The sequence below is a fragment of the Hesperophylax consimilis genome, chromosome 25, assembly GCF_061612785.1.
Source record: "Hesperophylax consimilis isolate HC1 chromosome 25, BYU_Hcon_1.0, whole genome shotgun sequence".
Lineage (NCBI taxonomy): Eukaryota > Metazoa > Arthropoda > Insecta > Trichoptera > Limnephilidae > Hesperophylax > Hesperophylax consimilis.
In genome coordinates this window covers 16534349-16547961 of record NC_142860.1, presented here as the reverse complement: position 1 = coordinate 16547961, position 13613 = coordinate 16534349, and the positions used below count along the sequence as shown (strand labels likewise).

The 13613-nt window shown below is 33.0% G+C and overlaps 1 protein-coding gene across 1 annotated transcript; it reads left to right on the top strand.

Moving 5' to 3' along the window:
- The first annotated feature begins 1007 nt into the window (after positions 1 to 1007).
- LOC149411591 (uncharacterized) lies at positions 1008 to 5805 on the top strand. The gene is made up of 3 exons (XM_089646872.1): positions 1008 to 1198; positions 1506 to 1767; positions 4734 to 5805. Exons 1-3 carry the CDS (start codon positions 1061 to 1063, stop codon positions 5030 to 5032), a joined length of 699 nt encoding a protein of 232 aa, XP_089502998.1. The 5' UTR covers positions 1008 to 1060; the 3' UTR covers positions 5033 to 5805.
- Positions 5806 to 13613: the final 7808 nt, after the last annotated feature.

The following is a 13613-nucleotide window of genomic DNA, read 5'->3' as shown; positions in this document are numbered from 1 at the left end:
TGTTTCATTTACAAAGAAAGTTGCTTTATTTAGCTTTTTATTGCTCTGAGAATTAAACAAATGAATTAATCATACTGATTCTAATAAGCTTCTTTGTAAAACTCTTTAATTAACAAAAAAATATTTGAATGTATTTTATTCATAATTTCTTCATGGCGTTTATTTTCCATGTTTACTTTTTAAATATAATATTCTTTGTTATAATTTATATTATTATAATTTTATTTTTAATAATTTTAAATTATAGAATATTCGCACTTATGAACATATCAGCTCTCAATCAAACTAAAGACAAACCTGTGAATTCTTTTTTTTTAAGTAAGGTCAGAACTTAAGACGTACAAAAATATGTAACCCAAATAAATGATTACAAGAAGAAAAATATTAAACTTATATCTCAAATAATATGAAAATTATATTTCCAAAATTATAGATTTAATTCCATGATTTAAATCACTATCCTGCAAGCATGCTTTATTGTATGGGTTAGTCATTTTGTTATAAGTGCAGCTTTCTTTTCTCCAAATTATTAAACTTTTAATTTATTTTATAATTTTCGTAAAGTAATGCCATAGAAGATCGGCACAAGAGTCAACTGTAGGAAGCGTCTACCTACTGAAATGATGTCCATCTCGAAGCAGGCCAGTGAAAATAATGTGTTTTTCCTCAGCACGCATGAATTTTGTGAATAAATTAAGAGTTAACCTCATAGTGTTAACTGAAAATTCACTATGACGACCTTATTGTAAGATCGTAGTAGTTAATTAAATTGAAGTATGTTCGCCTAGCAACGTGTTGGATTTGGTTTAGCGGGCGCGGGGAGCTGGAGAAGCGGGGTGCGGAAGCAGTAGGCACCATCCCATTGACTACACGCGGCCGCTGGGAGAGGGGCGCGCGGAACGCCGAGCATTGCGGGGTCAACCCCCTCTCCACACCATCTTCCGGTATACAATAAAACCGTGTGGTTTTGAAGGAATTATCACAGTCAGTCGATTGCTTCAATCAGCTCAACAGCAGCAGCAGTTTTAAGTCAAGTTCTAGTTGATCTATCCAAAGGAAGATGAGGTGTTTATGTGTAACCCTGATGCTGGTGGCTGCGGTGGCGGCGATGCCAACCGAAAATAGTGAAGGCGTCTTGACCTCTGCGTTCAAGTTCGTCAAAGAGTGCGGCGAAAGTGACCTGTCTTTGTGCTTTAAGGTATGACCTCAAGGATATCATAACAAACTCCCAACAAAGTTCAATTACTTAAACTCACTCCAAGCAACTTATCTACAATCGATTCATTCAGAATCTTAATAAAACCATTCATTCGACACTTTTACAATTAAAAAAGAGTATTTTTATAATTTAACTAAATCCCCCTCTTTAATCTTAATGATTGTAAATCAATTTCATAAGCAAATTTCAACACTAAGAACAGCAAAAATTTTAAAGCTCTCATCGCAAATTCACTGATTCACTAATCAAATAAATTGTGCAATACTCATCGATCTTTTTTCCACAGGAACGCGCACTCAGATTCGTCGATAACCTGAACGGAGATGTCGAGGTGTCAGAAGGTATTTCTCTAGTAGCCGCCCCCTCCTCATCTCGCCAAAATGGAGCCAGGTCCCTGGAAGAGCCCCTCTCCGAAGATGCCACCATCAGGGAAAACCAGGTTGAAGGACGCCTCGTCGACAGGATGGCCCGTTTCCTCGAAGAGCACACCCTCACTTTCAAAGTACCTAAGGACTCTATCGATGAGATGAAGAGGTCCATGGATGAAGGTAAAAACACAATCCACTATATTTAACACCACTCAAATCATACAACCACAAAACAACTGTTCTTCTCGTTGTATTGAAATCATTCACTAAATACGCGGGTTAATTAATACTCAAGTTTTAAAATCAATCTGAAAAAAGTTGATAATGAAAAAAAAGAATTTTTCTACTGGAACGCGCACTCATTGTTCGTGATGACTTATTATTCATGTGAACGAAAGTAAAAACATCAAACACCCATGCAATTAGTAATGTACGCCACACCAATGAATGATTATCTTATCAATACATCAATTTAAATTGATTGATATCAAAGTTATTTATTCTAAAATTGGGTAATTTTTGATAATATCCAAATGTTATATCACCTTGTAATTAAGCTCGTTGCATTACAGCCGAGTAAATTCACTTTCGTCGAAGTTTCTTCCTTTTTTTCATTACGTCGAAACTTCCATTACGCGAATAGTAAAATAAAAAACCTCATTCACGTTTTCCTCTCGCGTTCATTCAATCCAACAAAAGGTAGAATAAAACACAAGGCAAGAGCCGTGAAGGCGAATAAAACCAAAACAAATCAACTGTGCATGTAACACTGCTGAGGTCATTGTCATTATCAAAATAATGGATTCAATTCGAATGTCTCACTTTCTCCGTCTGTACGCTAATGATACTTGAATTACATAACTTGATCTTGTTAAAAATTTATTAGCTCGACTGTAAAATTATTCTGATGAAAATACAGCACTATGAAACATAAAAAACATCAAGTCTACATTGTAGAACGTTTTTTCCTCTCTGATTAAATGACATTGACCTGACCACCAAAAATCCGCTTTCCTTTATGTGCAATTAAAAAACTGTTCAATTTTCTCGTCTGCTAGTTACAAAATAATATTTGCAAGTCAATGCGATGGGTATGAGTAGTTTTATGGTAGTAAAATACATTCATTTAAATAATAGGAAGTATCGGCTTCCGCTTAATCTGGGCTGATAAAACATTGACTGTTGGCAATGATTGTCGCTATGGAAAATCTTGCATTTATTAGGCCAGAGACTAAGATTACATAATCTTAACCTACATATCCAAATATAAATGAAATGTCTCGCCTTTTTTAGAATGCCGTTTTTCCGTAAGATGGGGTTATTCAAAGAATATCTCTTTTATAACATAACACAATTAGAAATTGTCACCATACTTTCTAAACTACTTTACCTCACTGATGCTGCCTATACCGGGATGCAATTAAATGTCACAGCTAGGCTTTTTACTATTTCACGCCAGTTCTCACTTATTTGTATTCTCATTCAGTTGTAACTGACCACGTGTGTCGTTTTTTAAATCACATTAGTTAGAAAGTTGTGATATTCAAATTTGATGGCATCTAATAATGATATAAATTGAAATACAATCAAGTTATCTCTTTACAAAGCCGACGGTATCCATTACAGTCCGTTATCGTAAAAACGCCGACAAAATCGAAGACAAACTGGTATGAATTAACGGTCAAGAGCCTGAGGTACACGAGATAATGTGAACACGAATAAATTCGATCCTCCGTAATGGTGACCCACAAAAATCATACCCACGCATATGTTGATTACCGAGAAAACAAACTTTCTCCTAAAGACGGACCCAAAAAATACTTCGTACGTCCGCCTGATTACCATACCTCGGAATTTAATTAACATTTCAGGTTTGATTTGATTCTGAGCCGGGTCTCTCATATCATTGGGAAGATATCCATATATCGATGCGATGAAAAAATCAATCTGTTCGGGTTTGCTTCGAAAGTTCCAAGCGTTGATGTCTCTTCGGCATGAGAGGCTCCACCGCGTAAAGGCCAACTCGCTTTCCGGATGCGGAAGTAGGTCAGGAGAAAGTGTATCTCCCGCTGGCAGATGGTATTCAACGCACCTTTAACGAGTTGGCTCGAGCTTTCGACTGTAATATGTTCGGGGATAGGTAATTATTTTTTCCGGGTCCGCTCCCGTCAAACCAGTTTTCTACTATAATTCATTTCCGCGGTCAAAATTGATGATCGTCTCACCCACTTTTTCGAGGACGCTGTTTAATAAGCCAAGATCAAGTTTGCCCGAGTAATATATTCAAATTAATTCTGCCGACGAGTGTTTCCATGTTTTCTTTTCGTAAGGCATTTGAGTTCAAGCACTTGTTTCAACATTACTTTAACGTGACTTGATTACAGGTGTTTATGTATACTATGCATAATGACTTGTTTAACAATTATTTCATTCACTGATTGCAAATAATAATTCAACAGTTTTACAATCAAATTTCTTTTAACAGCGCTTAATCATTGAATAATTTCACGGGCTCTTTATTCTCTCAAACCCAATTCACATACAAGCAAACTTAAACAATAACTCAATAACGTATCTTTATCAAATTAATTGTTAGTATAAAAGGGAATTCACACGCTGTAAAAAATCGTGCAAGCAGTTAAGGTGAAGTTCACATAATTAAACTACTTGCAGTAGCATGCGCGGCTTCGGGCATTCAATTGTTGATCTTGAAACCAGTTAAGACTTAGTCAACAGCTATTTACCACTTTGTTGACCTACTGTAAAGCTGGCAGTCTAGTTTCAAAGCATTTGCTTACTGGCCCACATAAAAATTGCTCACTGACAGTAGCGAACATTTAACACATGGTTCAGATAGTCTCTTTTCGCAATTATTTCAATGTATTCAATATGATTTTCACTCGCCTTTAAACTTTATTAGACGTTCAACTTGTATTGGCAAGTCTTCCACTGATAGAATAATATATCTCATCAAATCTAGCTGTTTCTTTGACACAGATATTTTAAGGTGTGTGATTCATTTGAATATTAAATGGCTGACCAGTTTTTTTAGTTCTCAATGAATCAAAAACTACTGTTTAACTTTTTGCTATAAAGTGGTTTGCTTTATTCTCTTTCACATACCTCAATTACGTTTTTTTCTTCAGGCCGCAAGAAGAAAAAGAAGATGCTCCTGCCCCTGCTCCTCCTCCTGAAGCTGAAGGCTGCCGCTCTGATCCCCCTGGTCCTCGGATTCCTCGCTCTGATCGCTTTCAAGGCCCTGATCATCTCCAAACTGGCTCTCCTCATCTCCGGTGTCATCGGAATCAAGAAACTGTTGGCTTCCAAGGGTGAAGAACACCACGAAGATCACCACGCTCACTACGTCGAGGATCACCACGCGCCTTCCCACGGATGGGGCAGGAACGCACAGGACCTCGCCTACAACGGGTACAAGCAGGAATAAATCAAAGACCCTCATTCTTCTACTTAACCACTTGACGGAAACGCTAAGTGGCAACTTTCTTGTCACTTGCTAGTTAAAGGGTTAAAAATCAAATTAAAATATCTACTCGCCAGAATAAAAATACTCAAGCGATTAATTTGAATTGATTCGAGTTTATCTAGATCGCGTTTGATTTTGGTACAATTTTATCATGATTTAATCGAGTACTAGGTTCCCGAGTGAATCTTTTGAACCACAATAGTCATAGACCAGACCCGTCATAATTGAGTAGCGATAGCGCTCTTTGATAACATTATTTATTTATTAATTTATAGTAATTTATTGAATTGTTAAATTAAATGATTAAATGTTTCGTTAGTTTGAATGTTTGTTTTTGAATTGTTTAAAGTAAAAGTGTTCGACGCACCACTATAAGGACAAAAAAATAATATGTATTCGATTCTTTCGTTGTATTAGAACGACTTATTGTACAAAGGCATCACATTACTTAATGCGACTTACCGGATAGAATCAACGACTTGACTTTACCACTTTTTTTTAATTTTATTTTGTTTATTACTTTGTAAATACACTCTTACTTCATATCTATATTATACGTATCTCTCTTATATAAACACGACAAGTACTTACGCCGAACAAAGAAAAAAATAACTTAGAATAATTGTTTTATGATACTCAATTGACATTATAAGATCTTCTTATCATTTATTATTGTATGTATTATTTTGTTTCTTTGATTTTTGTTTGTTTATTTTTAGTTAATTTTAACAACGATGTACATTTTTAATAATATTTTAAGTTAAGGCTTATTATATTCGCTATATTAATATGTGCCTACATGCATACCTGTCATTATTATTTTATACTTTGAAGTTTACCAATCGTACCTTTTTGTATATACGGTCATATTTGTTTTATCGTTTGCGTTATTTAAGTTTCGTTTTATTGTTTATATTTTGTGTTCTATTTTGTTTTACCGACTTGTTTTACAGTACAACATTTTATGTCGTCAATGTATATGTATTTAACATTACTCTAATATAGTATAATACAATCGATCGAAAGAATATAAAAACATTTTACAAAACTTACTGTCTTTGCCATTTTTTCCTTTCCCACCATTTCCTTAACTCATACCACAAAAAAAAACTTAAAATCTTATCAAAAAAATTAAATAACACATTTCAAAGCACTTATATAACATACTACAACACAATTTACCAAGCAATCACAAGATAAAAAAGTTATAAATAGTAATCTAATATAAACGATGTCTTCCGTAGATTTAAAACATTGTTAACTAGTAATTGACTACGGTAGCTACTAGTTACTACCAGCAAAATCTCCGAACAATTCGTCAAAATTCTCTAAATATTGATTTGTAAACACTCTAGTGGGATCAACATTTTGAAAAAAAAAGCACAATAAATTCCAACTTAGAAATAAGTAATATATTAATAAATTGGGCTTGCTAAATTTATTATTGATTCTTAATACATTCTTTGAAATTCGTTATTCAGTATGCTTTGTACAAGCGCATTGTTTGTCACTTGAATTCCAGGAGTAAAACATGATCCGTTTAAAGATAGTGTTTGATTTGACAATTGCACACGAAAGGTAATAAGAGCTGAGGTTGATTGCATTGAAAGATTTTTTGTTTGATTATGGAAACAATTGGGTGATATCAAAAAGTCAGAAAATTTGTCAATGTATCGGCTAAAGGAATGCAGCTTATTGTGCAGTCAATATTTACAACAATGTCTGATGACGATGATTATTTTCACTGAAAACATGTTGGGTAGTAACTCGGGTACTCAGTGTATTTTGGGGTGCTGCAGAACTGAATAATTCTCTTGTAAATGAAAATTTATTTAAAAAACAGTATACTTGTCTTTTTTGTAATACAGCGGAAATCAACAAAAAAATGTTGATTTCTTTACAAATAGTTTAAGTAGAAAGTTGCTAACTGTTTTATATGTAATTGATAGAAGTCGTCTTATTTCATATATTTATTATGTTTTGTGATTTATTATCTTGTGATAGTAATAATAATTATGCAAATAACGGTATTTTTAATTATCTATCACACCGTCTTAGAATAAAATATGTGAATTAGTAGGTTATCAATCTTTCTCAATTCTAATCAATTACCCACATAGAAATAAATGTTATTCAGCTCTTCGCTTTCTACAGAAGATTACTGATTGAACTTCGGAAGAGAAAACTGGGGAAATGTGTTTATATGAGAAATTGGAATAAACGTTGATGAAATCGTCGCTTTATAATAATATGTAGGTTGGTGCTTCGTGGTGAGAATTAATCTGTTTTTATATTCAGTTAATATGTATTAAACAGAATAATTTTTTATTATGGATAAAATTGGACTTCACACAAGATGCTTTAACTCTTGACAGGCCAAGATGCAAAACAAAACGTCTGGAACCAAGTGGGTCTTCCGACGACCCCATGCATTTTTCTGTCTTACGGGCTTTTAAACTATATAAATCCCAATTATTGAGTCAATTGTTAGTGGTAACTTATCTACTTTCGCAGGAATACGTAAAATATTAAAATGATATGTCAAGTATCTAAGCTAATATAAGGAGGATAGTAATTTTGGGTACTGCCTACTCCCCCACTTGGCTGCGGGATAGTTAAGGAAAATCTTTTTTAGTGCTTACATTTCGCTGTTCGGAGATTTAGTTTATTAGGAGGAGAGAAAGTTCTGAAAAATTAGAATGTATGAGGGGTGGAAAGAAAAATGAAGGTCAGTATGTCCAGAAGTGATAAATCCATCCCTCCCCCTGTGGTACAGAGTACAGAGGTCTCCTTCAACTGGTATCTCTTCTATGCAGTTGGTGGGTAGTGAGGTGAGTTTGCTTTTCCAATGAATGGTTCCCGGGCGGCGGTACCACCCACACCCGCAAAATAATTTATTGTTATATTATCATTACATGTTTTCACAGAGTTAAAGCAAAATATTATCGAAAGTTATAGCAGTATTCACATATTTCTAAATTATTAATTCATTAAAATATTATTTATGATAATTAACGTATTGGGACATCTAGTAGATCTTCTTACAAGTAAATTTAGTTGACACTGACTGTGATAATTATGATTCTGGCACAAATTAACATAAATTTATCTTAGAATTTCACTATTTCTTTATCTTCTTCATATATAATACCAGCTGAGGTGTACTCGGCGTTGTTTGAGGTTTTTAATTTATTGGAGTAAAGTTTTGAGGTTTTATTTCTAGTGCACCTGAAAAATGGATCTATTTTTAAGGTGGAAATATAAAGTGATTTATTTTTGGGGTATTATGGCGTGTTGCGCTACCTCCTTTTTTAGCCAACATTTCAGACAGTATTACAGCGTCCATAATCAGGGCAAATGCAATCCTGTTTTTTTTTAACATTTCGACTTTTTTATTTCTCTTTAACCGCTTAGACCTCTCTGATATTGACCATTATATTTATTAAATACGCTATCGGAAGGTTGGAGAAATCGTTTGTATTTTCACTTTGCAATAAAACCCAAATTAATGGAATATTTCTGAACTTATAGGAAAACTAAAAATTAATAATTATTAACCTCCTAAATTTTATTATCTAAATAAACATGTAATTTCTAAAGATTTTAATTTTTTAATGCAAACATAAAAAGAAAAAAAACGGACTTACCTTACGTTTTTTTGTCCAAATACTGAACTAAAATTACTGAAAACGAAAAAAAAAACAAATACATTATATATTTTATAGTCACCCTCCCTTTCGTCTTTTTTTTACAAAAATAAATATTGATGAATTCACAAAGATTCATAATTTTATTCTAAAACTGAGGTGGGAACCTTTTGTATAGTAGAGGTGCAAGAGTATTTATTTCCTTGTTTATAGAATCCTCTTAGAATTAATCACCTTTCTCAATGAACGATATAAATGAATAATGAGTTTGTGGTAAAAAAATGAGATGAAATTCTTTATAAATATTTTTCTTAATTGTATGAACCACCCCAAAATTAATATATACATTTTCTTTCTTTCTCTATTTTATTTTACAATTTAACAATTAAAATATTTTATTTAATTTCCTAATCTTATATCTTTCTTTAAAGAAATGTGGTTTCAACATTAGTTCACATGTTCTTAACTCATGCATTATGCATATGTACAACAAATTGTTAACACAACTATTAATTCTACTTATATGTTCATTTCATGTAAAAGCCCATTGGGGCGTAAATAATTATGTAAATAACCGGTTAAAATTTTATCTTTTCTTTCACGAACTTACTCGATCAAATAAAATAAATACTTGATTTGAAACATGTCAATAGTCAAAGTAACGGAAGATTATGTATAATTTTTAATTTTTAGAGGAATTCTGTGGTACTTAGATAGTTTTTTCTTCATTTGACCTGTTTTCAAATTCTATTTAAATTGTACCTTTTGCACAATTATTCCTCTTTTAACCTTTCTGAACTTATTTGTTTAAAATACCTAGTTTTAATTTGTATGCTGTTATAATTTTCTACGCATGTGTTTTTTTAACTGGGGTAAATTGACTGAAACGTTAATCGTTCTGAGAACTGTTTGCTTACAAATGAGATAAGTCTCACAGAATTACATGTAACCCACTCAAGGTCAATCATCGCATCTCACAACAATAAAATAGGACAATGAAGACCCACATTATGAAAACAGTCAAGCCAAGTTCAGAGGCGCGCCACGCGACCGGGTCACGACACAAATTCTATCGCCCCGCATAACATTATTTGTGACACGCCTCTGGATTGATCGATAACGGAATATAAATAATTTAATGAGGCTGAGAAAAAACATCTTCTCAATTAATTAAGAATACTTGTTTGTGGTATTAATGTAAGTTTAAGGGCGATGTAAAAAGATTATCCAATCCCCCGTATATGCGCGCAATATAACACGCAATTTAACAATATCGATATTCTTAATAATACTCTTGTGAAATACCGAAACGAAGTCAAGCGTACGACCAAAAATGTTAATTAAATTAATGCACAGTTATAAAAAAGGTACAACATGAGCATCTCCTGTCCCCATCCCATCTTTCTCTGCCTCTTGCCCTTTCCTATTCCTTCTTCCTTCTAATATATTTGTATTTTTTTTTTTCTTTTTTGTTAATTTCATTTCAGTTAATGGTTATAACCAATTACAATTTTGTATTATATCATATTAACCAACATTAGCATAAGAAACTACTTTGGCTTACCTCATATTAAACCTCTTGTATAACTCATCCTGTATAAAATTGCTGTTTGTTTCTTACAATAAATAAATGTAATATACTGATAATATGTGAACAATTTTTATTTTTTATTTTATACAAATACAAATTCTGGACTAAGGTATCTTCAATTACTTTGGGTAAATTGTGAGGCAAGGAGCAGGAAGGGGCAGGAGATGGCTAAGAAAAAATATGGATAATACTGAATTGGTTTGCCGTACGTAAATAAAGTTGGTACCTACTTCATTCCCTTAGGAAAGCAAAACCCTATCTAACATTTTAGCCAAAATTGACTTTTTTACGTGAAAATTCTCACATTTTTTCATCTAAAATATGTGTTAATTCTGTATTTCTCTTTAGAACACTTTATATTATATATTTTTGCAATTCATGGGAAACTTTTAAAGTTCTATCTGCCGTATATAAAATATTTTTAAAGCATGATGATTACATTTGCTTTGTACTTCGAACTCTTTCTCTTGGGATAATATAGTTCCGTCCCCCAATTGAATTTAATTTCATTTTAAGTTCAATTTTTGTAAAAAAATATAGCATTTAGCCAAAAAAATATAATTTTATTCGTTATACAACGTTTGGACCTCAATTTCTCAGTTTCACACATAAAGGAGATAGAACTTTGTCATTCCAAAGGTGCGACATAAGAAACAATCATGTATTGGAATTCATTTTTAATTTTTCAATTTATAGTTTCTACTTTGTTTTTGACACAAAATATTCTCATTTCAATCTGTAAAAACTATTCCCTTTTCCATTATACAAGTATAAAAACAAATGTGAAACATGAATCGTTAATAATTAAAATTGAATGGATGTAGGTACAAGTTATGTGACTCTTAATAGGTCATATTCAGATCTGTAAAATGGCTGATTTCATTTCAAACAATAAACTTCTGATTCCTAATGGTGATTTTCTCCAATCTACCGAATAATTAATCGTCATCAAACTACCAGTATAAGGTTGAAAATCTGCGCCTACCCTTAACCTAAGTGTATAGTGTACAGTCAGTGCATCATGATCTCGTAAAACATTCCATTCATTACAAACTCTACAAGATTTATTGCACACTTTATCTATTTTCATTAACCTGCATTTTATGTATTTCCGAGTACACTATTTACAACTCCATTCAACCCTCACATAACTGAAACGCCGTAACTGACAAATTTAATGATCATCGATGATTACAGGTGTAGCTTACAAACATTTGTGTCATCGCCGATTGTACGTGCCAAATCCAGGCAGGTTTTTTTACATCTCCTGAGAAGTTTTCGATAGCTACGTACCTATATCGTTCTACCAAATCACCGACGAACCCAGATTTTTTTTCAAGAGGACCAGTTTTGCAATTTATTATCAAAAATGTATTTGTTATGTTTTGGGTTCAGCTTTTTTAGAGTGTGGTTTTTATGTTTCCAAAATTATACGCTGGTGACAAAATTTCTTAGTAATGAATTATCGAATGTTATTAATTTACTGACTCCGTTTGTGATCTTTAATAAAATTTTTTAAATAATCATTGACGATATCTCTCACCCATGTAAGGCAGTGAGGCATGGAACTGGCAGAGGATTGACGAAAGCAGACTGAATGCTGTAGAAATGAGATCCCTGAGGCATATGCGTTGTTAAATGTGTGTGATCGTGTGAAAAATTTGGAGATTGAAAAGAATGCAAGGCTGATGTAAGCGTAATGAGTAAGATTAAGAAAATGACGCTCAGATGGTTTTGATGTGTACAGCGAGTGAACGAAGAAAGTAGTGTGAGGATAGTATAGAAATAACACGATCAAGTAAACCAGATACTTGAGTCGGAACATTTCAAGAGTCGGATGTTCAAGAGAATGTATGAGACGATGTATAATGTGAATGAGGCAAGGAGTGTGTGTCAAGACCGAGTTGTTTGGCGGTCCGTCCTTTCTGCCTACCCCTGCAAGAAAGGGCGCTCTGGTTAGTTAGTTAGTTATTAAGAGAACAAAAAACAATAAACCCCAATTTTTAATCAAATAATTGTAATTTTGATGATTTTTGGAAAATATTACAATATCTTAAATCAAAACCATTTGAAACTCGTTAGTACATATACAGTGTGTCCGGGGGTAAAATACCGTAATAAAATAACTTTTTTCGACATTCCAATGTTTATTTTCCCGTACAAAAACTTTTAAGTATTTATTTTCCGATACAAATATTCAAAATTTTTACCTAAAAACTACATCAAAATATTGAAATTTCGAACCAAAGTATTTAATATTTTTACTCCTAAAATCATGTAGAATCACCTCCCCCAGTAAGGGCACTTTTACCTAGACACTCTGTATTATACTCTACTTATTGCCAAAGTAAGATAGAATATTTTATAATGGTTTCCAAATGAATATAGCTATGTTTAGTGACCGGATGTCAAAGTTCTATTTTTATCACAACATTTCAAAAAAAAATGTAAACCTTTAAATAAGAATATTTGTAACCTAATGAGATAAAACAAAACCGTGAACAAAACGCCAAAAAAACATTTTAATAAATTAAAAAAAGTATTTGTTGTGTTTAATTACTAGCGGTATCTGTCGAAAAAGACCAAAGTTATTTTCTCAAGCCATGAGAGAAATTAGAAATGGTGTCTTCAGAAAAACTTTCTCCGGCGTGCTGAATTACTTTTAGTGTTTGCCGTTAGATGTCAGATTAAAATTGTTTTTTACTTAACCAATAAAAGTACAATTCATAAGTTTATTTTCAAGAAAAAGACGTTTCCCACCTCAATACATGAATTATGTATAAAGTTTTATGGTTATTATACTTCACCCGATGTTCCTGAAATGTTTTGAACAATCAAAGCAATCATTTTTTAACGTGAAATCTAATTTTATCATATTGGTCTTTAGTTAAGATTTCCTACAAGACCTGGCAATATGTTAAACTGCATAAGAGTCCCAACTGCTCCCAACCGTTTGGAGGCAGTTAGATCATGGCATCCCCAATTGGGGTATTTTGTGAGGCTAAAGGTAGTGGAAAGGGGAAGGAGATGGGAAGAGGAAGATGAGAAAGTATCTGACTATTCAGATCTGATCACCAAACACGGCCAAAGTAATTTCGATACTGAGCGTATCTTTTTCTAGAACGTGCCGCAAATATGCTATATATTATTTTAAAAGAGTAATTTATACACAAATCAATCGAATCAAATGTACTTGCGCATGCTGGGTTTTGAACCAGCGATCTCCATCTTGCTTGTCGAGAGCTTCATCCCTCGATCAGGGAGGCCTAAAGGATTCGTCATCTTAAAATGTGTTATAATAGAA